Source organism: Rhinatrema bivittatum, chromosome 3, assembly GCF_901001135.1.
Source record: "Rhinatrema bivittatum chromosome 3, aRhiBiv1.1, whole genome shotgun sequence".
Taxonomy (NCBI): Eukaryota; Metazoa; Chordata; class Amphibia; order Gymnophiona; family Rhinatrematidae; genus Rhinatrema; species Rhinatrema bivittatum.
Window position 1 is genome coordinate 429,524,999 of NC_042617.1, and position 17,952 is coordinate 429,542,950.

The 17,952-nt window shown below is 41.4% G+C and overlaps 1 protein-coding gene across 1 annotated transcript in view; it reads right to left on the reverse strand.

Annotated features, from left to right (window-relative positions):
- Positions 1 to 1,300: 1,300 nt before the first annotated feature.
- The window catches only part of SH3YL1 (SH3 and SYLF domain containing 1), a 223,298-nt gene continuing 206,646 nt past the window's right edge, over positions 1,301 to 17,952 (reverse strand). Inside the window, exon 10 of the mRNA XM_029595777.1 lies at positions 1,301 to 3,199. Coding sequence (XP_029451637.1) covers positions 3,000 to 3,199 — 200 coding nt within the window. The 3' untranslated portion in view covers positions 1,301 to 2,999. The remainder of the gene's footprint in view (positions 3,200 to 17,952) is intronic.

Consider the following 17,952-nt stretch of genomic DNA (forward strand, 5'->3'; position numbering starts at 1 on the left):
AATTACTATTTGCCTTCCAGAGATCAACATGATTTTTAGGTGAAATAAGCCTTGTCGACAAGTGTGTATATATAGATATTTTTTAATATATATTTTATTTATTTAAATGTTTATACACCTTCATTCCTTGTGAGAATCACTAGTTCATAATGGTTTACAGGTAAAACATTCATAATTATAATGAGTGTTACAAGGTAGACAGATATTCATAATAAATGGAAGTATTACAATCGTAGACATAGAACATGAAAACAGAGCTAGATTATAGGTTATATATAGATTATATAAAGATTATATATCAACTTCCACATTTTGAAAATACAATTATTTGCATTTGATAAATTTACAGAGGTAAGTCTTACTTTCTGCGGGCAACTATTTACTAGTTCCTTTTATTGGTTGTTGCAGAAAAAAATGACTAATATAATCATCTTAAATTTGTTTAGAAGTCACAGTTATTCAGAGCTCTATGGACTTGTCAAGATGATGGGAAAAGTTGACTTTCAGGGTCTTAGTTTTAATAAATCATCTTTATGCAGTTAAAATGACACTTTTTAATGAAAATAAACCAATGAGAAATAGTGAGGAGTGGAGTAGAGGAGCAACCTAGTAGTTATAGCAGAGGGTTACGAACCAGGAAAACCAGGACTCAAATCCCATTGTCACTCTTTGTAACCTTGGACAAGTCACTTTACCATCCATTACCTCAGGAACAAACTTATCACTTTAGAGCTCTAAAGCTCTAAAAATATCACAATGGTGTGATATTTTTCAGTTCTCCGCCCAGATACCTTCCCCTATTAGAAAGACCTTCCTTGTGTGCAATTTGCATGCATGAATAATGCAAATACATGCAAAGAAGGTCACTACTAGTCAAGTTGATACAAATATTTTATCGCGGCTGATGAGAAGGTGGTCAGCAACGATAAAATATCTACATCTATTTGAAATGGGTTAGATGTACCACAGGAGGCCTGAGACTCTAAGACAGGTCCTGAAGCTGCCGCCGCACATTTAAAGTGGCAGAAAAAAAAGAAGTTGCGGCCAAACGAGGAAGTTGAGCGAGGGTCAGCCCTGACTCAACCTGGGGTGCCAGTCAAGGAGGCACTGATACCCCCAAAATGTCTAAAAATTAAAAAAACAACTACTTGACTAAGGCCCAGTCCCCTCTTTCCCAAAGCACACAATAAAATGTGGCCCCGGCACCCAATACCCCCCAACCAAATCACTCCAATGAATCCTCCCCCCCCCTTCCAGCCTCCCCAAAGTCACCCCATGAATCCTCTTATCCCCCCCAAAAGTCACTTAAATCAATTTCCCCATTCCCCTGGCCCCCTAAAGTTCCTACAGGAACCCCCCAAAAATTGCAGGACCCCTCCCAGTCACATGGCTGGAGCAAGGTCAGGTTGGCACCATTTTGGAAAATAGTGCTGACCAGGCCAGGTGTGAGGGTGCACCTGGCCTCGACACGGGATCCTTTTTAAAGTACAGGGAGTTCTGGAGGGGGATCAGGGGTGAGTATGAGGGGTGGTGGGGGGGTCCTTGACTTTTCTTTTGGGTAGTGGGAATTTCCTGTAGGGACTTTGGTGAGTCCGGGGAGTGGGTGATTGATTGGAGTTACTTCAGGGGGGGATTCATGTGGTGACTTCAGGAGGGCCAGGGGGGTGGAGGGATTCATTGGAGTGACTTCAGGGGAGCCGGGGGATTCAGGTCATAATTTGGAGGGGGGGGGATGAGGCCACATTTTATTGTGTGCTTTGGAGAAAGAAGTAGGGGCGCAGGGACCATCACCACGTGGTTTTTGTTTAACTTTTAGACATTTTGGGGGTGTTGGGGCCACCTTGATTGGTGGTCCTGGATTGAGACAGGACAGGGGTCAGCACTGACTCCAGCTCAACCTCCCTCTTTGGCTGGGACTTTTGGGGAGGGGGGTGGGGGGGGGGGAATCAGTTGCCCTTTAAGGTGATGTTGCTCCCATGAGGTTCAGGCTGCCATCACACTAAAGGGCCACTCGCCACGTACTTTTGTGCCATGGAGTTTAGCTGCAACAAAAGAAGAACACATCATACAGCTGTGATACTTTTTCGGAGGAGGAGCTTCACTATCACGGTGACACCCCTCCGTGATAGTGGGATCCCTCCTGTGAGAAAACATTGTGGTTTAATGCATCTGGGGGTTAGATTGTGTGCCCTCTGTGGATAAGGAAATACTTACAGTACCTGAATATAATCTGTTTTGAAGTGCTGAAAATCAGAATATAAAATAAATGAGGTAGATCTACAAATATCTTGTTATATTGCTTTAAATGGCCATAAGTAAAATTATTTAGAATTAATCATCTATATGTAATCACATAAATGCCTCTTTTTTCTAATTCTGTTACAGACAGGACAGAGTTATACCACAGTTTCAAATGGTATAAGAGCTAATGATACTCTTTCTTTAATTAAATTATCACAGAGGCAAAGCTATTAAAATACAAAGAAAGTAAAATATTTAATCACTGAACTTGAGGTAGATATCATGCTGTTCCTTTCTTAAGTCATTATTAAAACAACAGACAAGTATATGCCAATTTATTAAGGAATTAGGATACAGAATATATAACAAAAATTTTCTATTCATGAAAAATCCTTTCAGTTCTTTCAATATATAAAGATTTTATTTATAGTTTCACATTGTATACCCAAAAATAATTTTAAAAAGTCTATATTTACATAAATTCTTATATTCAATTTCCAATTTACTATAAATAGATCAACAGTTATAGACTGCTTGATAGATTTCTGTTCATGCATTTATACAGGGTGGCCCATGGAAAAGTAGCTCGCCTCCAATACCAGTGCCACGCAGTCAGGCTATTTTTCCATGGGCCACCCTGTATATTGCACAGTAGCTTTATAATAAACTATATTTACCCATATATTTTTAATAGCCCTGTATATATCACTATAACATATAAGCAGCCTATAGATTAGATATCATTAAGTTCATTAAGTTCAGTATTCATTTAAGTTAACATAATTGGCAGGGAAAATACCAGTTTCCCCTCGTACCCTTCCTTCCCACCAGTCAAACTGTGAATCCGTTTTTTTTGTCACAGTAATCTTGTCACCAGCCTTGAAATTGAGATCACCTGGCTGTAGGCCTTCAAAAGAGTAAACAGCTGTTGCAATTATAACTTCATTCCTGGAACTCCCTAAAATCCAAAAATAGGAAAATGTGTGATATTTAGATCATTTGTCCTTCCATAAACATTTTCAAACATTTAAGTTCCTTGATGATGTAGAGCGGATGAATGGTAAGAAAAGTGAATAAATTGTGAACTAGCTCTGATCCCACAGGTCACATCTGAGCTTCTCTTACAAGATTTATCCAATTCAACTTAACTTACTCTAATTCACAAAAGTTTCCTGCAAGGTGATATTCCAGTTATTGAGAGGGCCATTTTCTAGGTCAATTACCCTGTAAATACCGATTTGACCTGTCCAAAACTGTCCTTTTTAGAGGTGCAGAAAAGTATGCATGGGTTTCACAAGGCATGCACTTTTATCCTTTTAGCCACACTAAAAAAGGGTATTCCTGGGGGCTTGTTTAGTTCAGGAGAGTAAAAGTACACACACAGAATGGAATTTTCACAATCTTTGTGAATACTTTTACACCCTTTCCTCTGCCTTCACTAAAAGGAGGTACAAAGTGCACGGGGAATTTTGTGCATGCAAATTTTCAAAAGGAAAAAAAATCTGTGTGAAATTTTCTTTGAAAACTACCTGCACAATTTGCACCTATATGGGCTATAGAAAATTGCCATCAAAATATCTTTGTTTACCCTTCTTCACCAGTAGTTATAATAAGTGCGCTTGTAAAGCTTTTCTTGAGAAAGGTTATCACAGTGAATATTTTGTGCACATATGCTTACTAATGTGCTGGATGGGGATCCTGGGAACAAAACTTTCTCCTTTATTCATAAAATAATGTCAGAGAATAACATATTTACCAAAGGCAGCAGAGTTGGTGACAACCCCATGATAAGAAATTGGATGCAATCGCTGAGTATGCTCAGCAGAGTTATAGAGTTTCAGATTAAATCTGAAACCAATCTGGAAAGGATTTATTTCTTATATGAGGACTCAAAGTTCTCTGATTGGATTGAAGAGTTTGAGTAGCTTTGAAATATCAGACTGAATCTTCACTACCCGACCCATTCTTGATATATAATATTCTTATATAGGGTTGAAATTAAGCCACATTGAAAATTAATTTAGATTTTAAACTATTCTATAGTAAGGATTCCAACAATACCCCAACAAAATCATGCCTGCCAGTACTGCAAAAGGCTTTCTGGACTACAAAAATATGTGTTAGTCATTTATTTGAGCACTTTAATGAAATATCATTATGGATATCTTGAAAACCAGACCTGAGTCCAGCACTCAGACAGCAGTTTGCTATTCCTGCCATAAACAATGAGAGCCAAGATTAAATGCCTATATACACAAACAATAACGTATTCAGAAGAAGAAAATGTGCTTATAGTCCAAACACTTCATAAGGCGCATTTTCAGAAAATCCATGGCTCAACCATAGAATCTCCCATAAGATTCTTGCAGCTGAGCATGGGTGGGATGCTCTGCAGGAAGCTGAATTCTTTAAGCAAGCAGTAATGTAGGGGTTCTTTACAGACCTTAATGCTATAAATCAGTGAGTTAAATCTCAGCTTTACATTTTCATGATTTATTTTTTTGATGGCATTATAAAATGAGTGCTACAATATGTTGACTGAAATCACCTTTGTGGGGGGCAATTATCAAACTGTTCATATTGAGACAAAGTCTGCAGGTACTTTAACCCATGGTCTTCCCGGCAATTTTCAAAGAGAAAATACATGCGCACTTTTACTTTGAAGCTTGCTGCAGGTGCAAAGTACCTAAGGACATTTTTACTTGGCCCTCACTTTTACAATCTGGGGTACTAATACACAGACATAAGGGAAAAAGAGCAGGACTGCTTCTAAACCAAGCTCAAAAGCAATGCATGTCAAGCAGCATTGTCTGAATTTTCAAGACGGCTCCTCACCCACTAAAAATGTTGCATTGTTAATATAAGGCTTGGAGATAAAGTGCACGGAGCAGCAGTTACTACCATTAACAGAAGCATGAGGGTAACCTGCACAGAGCAGCAGTTACCTTCCTTAACAGAAACATGGCGGTAACCTGCGAGGAACGGCACTTGATATCAGAGCAAACTAGCTGGGCAGACTAGATGGACCATTTAGTCTTTTTCTGCTGTCAATACTATGTTACTATGGATACTTTTTTATGGAAAAAATAATGCACATAAAATAGAAAATTCAATTTACATATATTGTTTTCCATTCCCGGAACACTTCTTCTACATGTACCCAACAATATGTGCATCATGAACAATGAGCATACTTTTAACTATATTAAGAAAGGGCAAGTTTCCGAGAGCCAATTTATGTGTATAGATCTCACTTTACTCATGTAAAGGATTTAGAAATTGTCCTCCCCATGTAACTTCTAGAAACATAGAAATGAAGTGACGGCAGAAGAAGACCAAATGGCCCATCCAGTCTGCCCAGCAAGCTATGCACTTTTTTTTTTTTCCTCTTACTTGTTACGCTTGGCTCTTAGTATCTTTTAGTTCTATTTCCCTTCCACCCCACCATTAATGTAGAGAGCAGTGTTGGAACTGCATCTAATTGAATATGTAGCTTAGTTAGGGGTAGTAACTGCCTCAATAAGCAAGCTACACCCATGCTTTTGTTTGCTCGACTATGTAATTCAGTCCTTGTTGGTTGTTGTCTATAAGAACATAAGAACATAAGAAAATGCCATACTGGGTCAGACCAAGGGTCCATCAAGCCCAGCATCCTGTTTCCAACAGTGGCCAATCCAGGCCATAAGAACCTGGCAAGTACCCAAAAACTAAGTCTATTCCATGTAACCATTGCTAATGGCAGTGGCTATTCTCTAAGTGAACTTAATAGCAGGTACTGGACTTCTCCTCCAAGAACTTATCCAATCCTTTTTTAAACACAGCTATACTAACTGCACGAACCACATTCTCTGGCAACAAATTCCAGAGTTTAATTGTGCGTTGAGTAAAAAAGAACTTTCTCCGATTAGTTTTAAATGTGCCCCATGCTAACTTCATGGAGTGTCCCCCTAGTCCTTCTACTATCCGAAAGAGTAAATAACCAATTCACATCTACCCGTTCTAGACCTCTCATGATTTTAAACACCTCTATCATATCCCCCCTCAGTCGTCTCTTCTCCAAGCTGAAAAGTCCCAACCTCTTTAGTCTTTCCTCATAGGGGAGTTGTTCCATTCCCCTTATCATTTTGGTAGCCCTTCTCTGTACCTTCTCCATCGCAATTATATCTTTTTTGAGATGCGGCGACCAGAATTGTACACAGTATTCAAGGTGCGGTCTCACCATGGAGTGATACAGAGGCATTATGACATTTTCCGTTTTATTCATCATTCCTTTTCTAATAATTCCCAACATTCTGTTTGCTTTTTTGACTGCCGCAGCACACTGAACCGACGATTTCAATGTGTTATCCACTATGACACCTAGATCTCTTTCTTGGGTTGTAGCACCTAATATGGAACCCAACATCGTGTAATTATAGCATGGGTTATTTTTCCCTATATGCATCACCTTGCACTTATCCACATTAAATTTCATCTGCCATTTGGATGCCCAATTTTCCAGTCTCACAAGGTCTTCCTGCAATTTATCACAATCTGCTTGTGATTTAACTACTCTGCACAATTTTGTGTCATCTGCAAATTTGATTATCTCACTCGTCGTATTTCTTTCCAGATCATTTATAAATATATTGAACAGTAAGGGTCCCAACACAGAACCCTGAGGTACTCCACTGTCCACTCCCTTCCACTGAGAAAATTGCCCATTTAATCCTACTCTCTGTTTCCTGTCTTTTAGCCAGTTTGCAATCCACGAAAGGACATCGCCACCTATCCCATGACTTTTTACTTTTCCTAGAAGCCTCTCATGAGGAACTTTGTCAAACGCCTTCTGAAAATCCAAGTATACTATATCTACCGGTTCACCTTTATCCACATGTTTATTAACTCCTTCAAAAAAGTGAAGCAGATTTGTGAGGCAAGACTTGCCCTGGGTAAAGCCATGCTGACTTTGTTCCATTAAACCATGTCTTTCTATATGTTCTGTGATTTTGATGTTTATAACACTTTCCACTATTTTTCCTGGCACTGAAGTCAGGCTAACCGGTCTGTAGTTTCCCGGATCGCCCCTGGAGCCCTTTTTAAATATTGGGGTTACATTTGCTATCCTCCAGTCTTCAGGTACAATGGATGATTTTAATGATAAGTTACAAATTTTTACTAATAGGTCTGAAATTTCATTTTTTAGTTCCTTCAGAACTCTGGGGTGTATACCATCCGGTCCAGGTGATTTACTACTCTTCAGTTTGTCAATCAGGCCTACCACATCTTCTAGGTTCACCGTGATTTGATTCAGTCCATCTGAATCATTACCCATGAAAACCTTCTCCATTACGGGTACCTCCCCAACATCCTCTTCAGTAAACACCGAAGCAAAGAAATCATTTAATCTTTCCGCGATGGCCTTATCTTCTCTAAGTGCCCCTTTAACCCCTCGATCATCTAACGGTCCAACTGACTCCCTCACAGGCTTTCTGCTTTGGATATATTTAAAAAAGTTTTTACTGTGAGTTTTTGCCTCTACAGCCAACTTCTTTTCAAATTCTCTCTTAGCCTGTCTTATCAATGTCTTACATTTAACTTGCCAATGTTTATGCTTTATCCTATTTTCTTCTGTTGGATCCTTCTTCCAATTTTTGAATGAAGATCTTTTGGCTAAAATAGCTTCTTTCACCTCCCCTTTTAACCATGCCGGTAATCGTTTTGCCTTCTTTCCACCTTTCTTAATGTGTGGAATACATCTGGACTGTGCTTCTAGAATGGTATTTTTTAACAATGACCACGCCTCTTGGACATTTTTTACTTTTGTAGCTGCTCCTTTCAGTTTTTTTCTAACAATTTTTCTCATTTTATCAAAGTTTCCCTTTTGAAAGTTTAGCACGAGAGCCTTGGATTTGCACACTGTTCCTTTTCCAGTCATTAAATCAAATTTGATCATATTATGATCACTATTGCCAAGTGGCCCCACCACCGTTACCTCTCTCACCAAGTCCTGTGCTCCACTGAGAATTAGATCTAAAATTGCTCCCTCTCTCGTCGGTTCCTGAACCAATTGCTCCATAAAGCTATCATTTATTCCATCCAGGAACGTTATCTCTCTAGCGTGACCCGATGATACATTTACCCAGTCTATATTGGGGTAATTGAAGTCTCCCATTATTACTGCACTACCAATTTGGTTAGCTTCCCTAATTTCTCTTAGCATTTCACTGTCCATCTCACCATCTTGACCAGGTGGACGGTAGTATACCCCTATCACTGTAGTCTTCCCTGATACACAAGGGATTTCTACCCATAAAGATTCAATTTTGTATTTAGTCTCATGCAGGATGTTTATCCTGTTGGACTCTATGCCATCCCGGACATAAAGCGCCACACCTCCTCCCGACTGCTCCTCTCTGTCATTGCGATATAATTTGTACCCCGGTATAGCACTGTCCCATTGGTTATCCTCTTTCCACCATGTCTCTGAGATGCCAATTAAGTCTATGTCATCATTTACTGCTATACATTCTAGTTCTCCCATCTTACTTCTTAGACTTCTGGCATTAGCATACAAACATTTCAAAGTTTGTTTTTTGATTGTATTTTTATTCTGCTTTTTAATTGATAGGGATAAGTTACAATTTTTTAGCTCAGGTGAGTTTTTAGTTACAGGCACTTGGACTACTTTTCTAATTATTGGAACCTCACTGTCGGGATGCCCTAATTCTAATGCATCATTAGTATCCTTTAAAGATACATCTCTCCGAACCATGCGCTGCTGAGCGACTGTCGGCTTTCCCCTTTGTTCTAGTTTAAAAGCTGCTCTATCTCCTTTTTAAAGGTTTGCGCCAGCAGTCTGGTTCCACCCTGGTTAAGGTGGAGCCCATCCCTTCGGAAGAGACTCCCCCTTCCCCAAAAGGTTCCCCAGTTCCTAACAAAACTGAATCCCTCTTCCTTGCACCATTGTCTCATCCACGCATTGAGACTCCGGAGCTCTGCCTGCCTCTGGTGACCTGCGCGTGGAACAGGGAGCATTTCAGAGAATGCTACCCTGGAGGTTCTGGATTTAATCTTTCTACCTAAGAGCCTAAATTTGGCTTCCAGAACCTCCCTCCCACATTTTCCTATGTCGTTGGTGCCCACGTGTACCACGACAGCCGGCTCCTCCCCAGCACTGTCTAAAATCCTATCTAGGTGACGCGTGAGGTCCGCCACCTTCGCACCAGGTAGGCATGTTACCAGGCGATCCTCACGCCCACCCGCCACCCAGCTATCTACATTCCTAATAATCGAATCACCAACTATGACGGCCGACCTAACCCTTCCCTCCTGGGCAGTAGGCCTTGGGGAGATATCCTCAGTGCGAAAGGACAATGCATCACCTAGAGAGCAGGTCCTTGCTACAGGATCCTTTCCTGCTACATCTGGTATATATATATATATATAGATCCTCTTTTCTACATGGCCCTGCCATTGAAGCAGAGAGCTATGCTGACTATGCGTTGAAAGTGAAGTATCAGACTTTCTCCCCTGCCGTTGAAGCAGAGAGCTATGCTGGATATGCATTGAAAGTGAAGTATCAGGCTTATTTGGTTTGGGGGCAGTAACCGCCGTAACAAGCAAGCTACACACCGCTTTTTTGTGAATGCAAATCCTTTTTTTTTTTTCCACATTTCCTCTTACCGTTGAAGCTTAGAGCAATGTTGGAGTCGCATTAACCATATGTATGTATATTGAATAAGGGTATTATCTCCAGGTGGTAGCCTTCATTCCCGCGAGCCACCCCCTCTTCATTCATGTCCTCTAGACTTGATGGATCCACAGTGTTTATCCCACGCCCCTTTGAAGTCCTTCACAGTTCTGGTCTTCACCACTTCCTCCGGAAGGGCATTCCAGGCATCCACCACCCTCTCCGTGAAAAAATACTTCCTGACATTGGTTCTGAGTTTTCCTCCCTGGAGCTTCAGCTCGTGACCTCTGGTTCTGCTGATTTTTTTCCGACGGAAAAGGTTTGTCGTTGTCTTTGGATCGTTAAAATCTTTCAAGTAACCTTTCTAAACTATGTAAACTATTCTTTCTAAACTACCTTTCTAAACTATATAAAGCAAAATGAACTGATGGATCACCCACATACTTTCCACAAAGGGATATAATAAATCTTATATTCTTTTAAAGAATATTAAATAACTGTCAAGAACAAAAAAACTATAACCAAATTAAAGGATTGTGCAAAAGTTCCACAAGCATCATTTGTACATCATATAGGGGGCAATTTCATTACTATGAGGACTCTTGCAAAGTCTGCAAATACTTTGCCCCAGGAATTTAGCATTAAATCTTGAAGGAAATTATGCACGCACTTTCCTTTTGATAATTGCTGGGAGAAAAAGTATTCATACATATTTGCACCTGCTTTGTCTACTGATACTTTTTCCCTGAAAAAAACAATGAGGTTCATATTCAGAAGCATTTAGCCGGATAACCCATATCCCATATTTATCCGCATAACCCATATCCCACCCAATTAGCGCTTCTCACCTTAATTAATCCCCCTCCCCCCCTTCCCCGCTCACCCTTCCCCCAGCACCCCCCTCCCCTCAGAACCCCTCAGACATATGTTATGTTACGAGGTCTATAGGTTGTTGCACATGTTACGAAGTTTTAGTTATTGCATAGATTATGAAGTTCTTAATGTTCTCACTACCCTGTTATAATACAATGTCACTTATGATGCTCCACAAACCATTTGCTACTCATGTTACAAAGTTTCATGTAATATAAGAAGTCTATGTTTAATAGACTCCTCCATTTGTTACTCATGTTATAAAGTTTCAATGTGAAATAAGAGGTCTATGTTTAATAGACTCCTCTGTTAATCTGTAAACCGGTGTGATATGTCTAATTGAACTTCGGTATAGAAAAATAAATAAATAAATAAATAAATAACTCTATGTTATCTAGCTAGAAATTACCAGTTAAGTTAGAGCATTCCAGGGCTATAACTATGAGGAGTTGAAGTAGCTAGATGTTATTCAGCTAACTCCAATATTCAGACTTAGCTGGATAACTTAGGGCCTGTAGACCTGCCCTAACATTAGCCGGCTAAACTTAATCAGCTAATTTTAAGATAGCAAGATTTTTTTATTTATTATTTAACACTTTTCTATACCGACCTTCATGGTTAAAAAGACCATATCAGATCGGTTTACATCGAATTGGGGAACTGTAACAAAAACAATAGTTTAAACAGGAAGAACAAAGTTACATTTAACAAGGATAGTAAACTTGGAAGCATAGACTGCTGGAAAAAAAAAAGGCCTAGGAACGCAGTAAACAACGAGTATAAACAATTGGTAAGTCAGGGGAGGATCTTATTAGAAACTTGAAGGTAGTACGGAGATCCATAGAACCTCGTCTAATGTGTATCAGGGGGATCTGCGAAGGCTTGGCGGAAAAGCCAGGTCTTAAGTTTTTTCCTAAATGTTAGGAGGCAGGGTTCATATATATAAGTAAGATATATTCAGCAGCATAATTATGGCACTGAATATAAGGGCTAAGTTAGCCAGATACTGAATTTCCATCACATGGTCAAAACCTGGCTTTTGCACCAAGCCTACTTCTCCCTAAACCTAGTGCACTGAATATTTATCCACCACCCCATGACTGTTTAATTGACTCCACACTATCATTTGCTGTTCTGTATTATATGTACTGGTCATGTATAAACAGTATTACACCATAAGGTACCACGTGTTGTTCTGATACGTAGTCATAACTGTTTTTATGTACTGTAACGTACTATATCAAATATAATCTTTCATCATGATTATGTAAACCACCCAATAATCCTGTACCTTGCTCTGAGTTTCCTTGGTAGTACAGCAAATAATAAACCTTTTAATAAATAAATAAAATGTTTTCATTTTGAAAACTATGCATGAAGAGGTCCATATTCAGTTGCTCTGTGGCTCGGCTAGTTATTATTTGCTGTACTACCATAGAAATTCAGAGGAAGGTACAGGATTGTTGGGTGGTTTACATAATTATGAGGGTGTTGTCATTGAGCATCAGTTTGAGGTTGTTGATTGAGGGGATTAGTACCTCTATTTTGTTGGGGTTTAGTTTAAATTTGTTGGAAAAGGCCCATTTCCAGATTTTTGTGAGGCAGAGGTTTGCTCTGTGCACTTTGATGTCTCTATCGAAACACGATGAGAAGACTTGAATGTTATCAGTGCAGGTAAAAGTATGTTCGCTTCTAACCCCCATTCTGGGTGGGCAGTTTTCTGACAACTTATTTACCTAGGTAAATGGTTTTTGAAAATTGTCTTCTCTGAATGAATGAGTTTGCATTTCACCACATTTGCTTTAGATACAACCTGCACTATTTAGAACTATTGAAGATTACTAACTGGAGGCATGTGAGTAAGTTTTTTGGCATAACCTTTGAGTACACAGGAACTTACCTAGTATACAATAATTTTAAAAGAGGAATTTATATCTTTTTTTGCCTACTTCTTAAATTTGGTCACAATTATTTATTTGAAAATCAAAAGCTGTTTTATTATATATAATCCTGTTATGTTTAAAGCTAAGATATACAGAATTATAGTCATCACTACAGGAATAAAATAAAAGCTTTACTAAGTTTGAAAACACATTTTCAACTTACACAAGGTGGTGCTATAGTTCTGCATGAATAGCATACGATGGAGAGCTTTTGTGGACTTCAAACTAGAGGTTTACCGAGGAAAAGGTATCCCTAAACTGGGATATAATTGAAAAAGTAATTTAAAATGCTGTGACATGAAATAGTACCACCAAGCTGGCCTGATGAAGGGAGCTTGACACTCAAAAGCTACTGTAGTTACAGATGTATAAGTCAATGCAATAAAAATATATTGCTTACAAATTATTTGCTAACTCTTATTTCTACATAATTAAATGGATTAACATTGCAATCACAATTCTTCATCCCCCAGAAATTAAGCATCCGTTTATATAGCTGCATACTGGCTGTATCTAGAAGTGGCATTCTACACTGATCTGTCTGATTTAAAGGTTATCTAGTAAGAAAGGATTCAAAATATAACCACGCTGACAAGATCTGTTTTTTATGATTATTACTGTATGTAGTATTTCCATAATTGGATGCACTGTTTATATTGTTTTAGGTGATTTAGTATTAACAACAGTAAGGAGAAATTACTACTTACCTGATAATTTCCTTTCCTCTAATGAGGACAGACCAGTCCCCACCAGTGGGTTATGCACTTCTGCCTGCAGAAGGAGATGGAGTAAGAAGCTGATGTCATGGATATATAGTTCTGCCCCGACATCAGCCTGCCAGTATCCTCTGGAAATGGCAAACTGTGGACAAACTAATTAAACTGGAAAATGATTATTAAAAATTTACCACTGCTTCCAATCAATAAGGAACATTGAGCTTAGCCGAAAGAATAAACTTATTTACTAAACTGGGGGGCTGGTTAAGCCACTTACCAGTTTTCAAACAAATAGCAGGAACAACATTCTGCAATGTCCACACCGAAAGACAAACCAAAGGTAAAAATGCAGCAGCCGAGGGTGGGTCGGGGACTGGCTTGCGCTCATTTGAGGAAAGAAAATTATCAGGTAAATATTAATTTCTCCTTCCTCTGCATTCAGGCATGCCAATCCCCACCAGTGGGATGTACCAAAGCTACTTCTGAACAGGGAGGGAGGCTGCCCACAGTCCAGGCATCACCGCCTGTGCAAACGTGGCATCCTCCCGAGCCCAAGCATCCAAACGGTAATGCTTGGAAAAATTATGAAATGATGACCACATCACCTCTCGGCAAATTTTGCAGGAGACAATAATTGAAGTTCCACCCACGTACCACCTGAGCACTTGTGGAATGCGGTCTAATCTGCTTCGGCAAAGGAATCTCTGCAGCCAGATAGGCAGCCATGATGACCTCATGAACCCATTGGGCTATAGTCACCCACATTGCTGGAGTACCCTGTTTGCCTCCATCATGGAGCACAAACAGGAGATCAGACTTCCGGACAGATTTAGTAACCTCCAAGTACCACAGCAAATGTTGCTTGATGTCCATGTAACAAAAGTCGATACTCACTTTTACCTCTGTCCCTGTCCAAGATAAGCATGGAAATAGACTGATTCAAATGAAACAATGAAACCACTTTTGCCAAGAATGAGGGCACAGTCCAAAGCTGTATCGCTTCTGGAGTCATACGCAGAAAAGGCTTATGGCAAGGAAGGGTCTGCAGTTTGGAAACCTGATGTGCAGAACAGATTGCCACCAGAAAAACTGTCTTGAAGGTAAGCAGCCACAAGGAAAGACCACATAGTGGCTGAAAGTTTGGACCTGCCAAGAATTCCATAACCAGATTAAGGTCCCACAGAAGCCACATCAGGATGGGTAGACAAAGGCCCACCATTGACTTGCCCCCTATAACAAGCGAGAGCTGCCTCTTGAACCTTCAAGGTGTTAAGGACCAGACCTTTACACAATCGATCCTGTAAGAATTCCAAAATTAAGGGAATATTCACTTTGAGAGGCTGAGCATCTCGCCCAGTACACCAAGCCTCGAAAATTTTCCAAACTCTAATATAGTCCAGAGGAAGAAATTTCTATTGCGCCAGAGGTGGACCCTTGGGCTGAGATGGGGCTGAAGCAACCTGTAGGAGGGATCATGCGGGTCCCCACCGTCGGCAGGCAGAGTGGGCTGAAGGACGGAGGCCGGCTGGCGCTTCACCAATACCAGCCCTCGTTCCCTGCGGGTTGAGCCTTTGGGTACCGGGGCCAGCTGGACTTAAGTGGGCCTCCATATGCTGTCGTCGATGGAAGAACAGAGAGGTCAGCCCAGAGGCAGCAACAGTAGAATGGAGAAGTCTATACTGGACGAGGCGGAGTCCCGGAGACCCGGGTACTGGACGGCGGCATCTCTCCACGGGCCACACGGAGAGGTCAGACGTGGAGCACAGCAATCTGTAGCTGAAGTTGAGGCACCGGGGGCGGCTAGAGGACGGAGCCGGTGGCCCACCGCCACCAGGGATGAGGAACCAAGTACTGGATTACCCAGAGAGAGGTGAGAGGGCCGGGCCACGGGTCTGCTGCGGCCGGCACAGGTAACAATTTCCTGGCCAGAAGCAAAGTGGAAATTACGGCAAACGAATAACCACGTTTCAACAACCTAGCCCTCTTAATGGCCAAACCATAAGACAAAATAGATCCGAATTGTCATGTAGCATGGGTCCCTGCCACAACAGATCCATCCGAGGTGGTAGCTTGAGGGGACTACTCACCAGCAGTCATTGCAGATTGGCATACCATGGCCTCTGGGGTCAGTCCATAGCCACCAAAAATACGATGTCGGCTTGACTTTCAACCTTCCAAACAATCCTGCCTATCAGAGGCCAGGGCAGGAAGGCCTTGGCCACACCTGAATGAGAGACTTGATGTCCAGCGCTTTTGGATCCTGTCTGTGACTGAAAAACCATGGAACTTTCGCTTTGTCAGAGGTCACCAGCAAGTATAGGTATGGGTGACCCCAGTGCTCCACAATGCGCTGAAAGGCCTCGGCCGCTAGCTCCCACTATCCTGAGTCTAAGTTCCTCCTGCTGAGAAAGCTGGCTCTGATATTGACCTTTCCAGAAATATGAGAGGCGGATATGCCTTATCAGATGTTGCTCTACCCACACCATGAGTGCATCTATCTCCTCAGACACCTGTTGACTCTTGGTTCTGCCCTGATGATTGATGTAGGCCACTATCATCACATTGCCTAACATTATCTGGACCATCCAAGACTCTAGAAGTTCTGCAAACTGCAAGCATGCTAGATGAACCACCCAAGCTTCCAATTGGTTGATGTTCTACTGCTGTTCCTTGGCATTCCAGTGACCTTGCACTATCAACTCCTGAGAGTGAGCCCCCCAACCCAGAAGGTTCGCATCTGTTGTGAACACTAACCAATTTGGCATCTCCAAGGAAACTCCCGTCCTGAGATGATCCACCTGCAACAACCACTGCCACTGGGCGCTCACCTTCAATGACAGGAGAAGTCTCACTGCATAGTCTTGTGACTGCAGGCTCCAGCAGGAAAGCAACATGCGCTAAAGTGGTCACATATGAGCTCTTGATCAGGGAATTACTTCCAATGTGGCCACCATCAAACCCAGGACCTGTAAATAAGACCACACTGTCTGGAAAGCAGCAGTAATAAAGCTCTAGAGATGTGTATCGTGTGATCGATCGTCTTAACGATCGATTTCGGCTGGGGGGGGAGGGAATCGGATCGTCACGGTTTTGTTTTTTAAAATATCGTGTAAATCGTAAATCGGGGGAGGGCGGGAAAACCGGCACACTAAAACATCCCTAAAACCCACCCCGACCCTTTAAAATAAATCCCCCACCCTCCCGAACCCCCCAAAATGTCTTAAATTACCTGGGGTCCAGTGGGGAGAGGGGGGGTCCCGTTGTGATCTTCCACTCTCGGGCCACGAGTGCGTTGATAGAAAATGGCGCCGGCGCTACCTTTGCCCTGTCATATGACAGGGCAAAGGTAGCGCCGGCGCCATTTTGGTTCCTGTCCCCGACGTCACGAGCGTAGAAGATCGCTCCCGGACCCCTGCTGGACCCGAGGGACTTTTGGCCAGCTTGGGGGGTCTCCTGACCCCCACAAGACTTGCCAAAAGTCCAGCGGGGGTCCGGGAACGACCTCCTGCACTCGAATCGTGTTGCCGTAATGAAAAATGGCACCGGCCGTACGGCAACACGATTCGAGTGCAGGAGGTCGTTCCCGGACCCCTGCTGGACCCCCAGGGACTTTTGGCCAGCTTGGGGGGGCCTCCTGACCCCCACAAGACTTGCCAAAGTCCAGCGGGGGTCCGGGAACGACCTCCTGCACTCAAAATCGTGTTGCCGTACGGCCGGCGCCATTTTGCAATATGGCCGGCGCCATTTCTATCAACCCACCCGTGGCCCGAGAGTGGAAGATCACAACAGGACCCCCCCCACTGGACCCCAGGTAATTTAAGACATTTGGGGGGGGGGGTGGTTCGGGAGGGTGGGGGATTTATTTTAAAGGGTCGGGGTGGGTTTTAGGGATGTTTTAGTGTGCTGGTTTTCCCGCCCTCCCCCTTCCCCCGATTTACGATTTTTGACGATAAATCGGGGGAATTCCTATTAAATATCGCCTCTAATGATTTTTGACAATTTAAAATATATCGGACGATATTTTAAATCGTTAAAAAATGATTCACATCTCTATAAGCTCTACTGAGCTAGACAGATGGGTCTGTTTCACGCAGTTGGATGATATCACCCATGTGTATAGGCTAATTCAACACTATTTGTCAATAGAGAATATTATATTTATATTGAACTATTTTTAGATATAACTTGCTTTGAGGAATACAGGGAGAAAAGTGAGAATCAATTCTAATACATGCTCTGAATTTTTGAAGGCTGATTTCCAAATGGTCTTAAATTTAACCCACTATAACCAGGATCTCAATTAGGTATGCAGTAATTATTAAAAAAACTCCAAAGAACTTAAAAATAGGTTCAAAAGTGTACCACAGTTACTGCATTATTGGCACAGATATATTATAATATAACAATCAAAATATTTATATTACAGTTCATTTGCATATATGTTCAACATATGGCATTTTTTATATATATTTATAGACATTTTGAGGTAGCTATCTATCACCAAAAG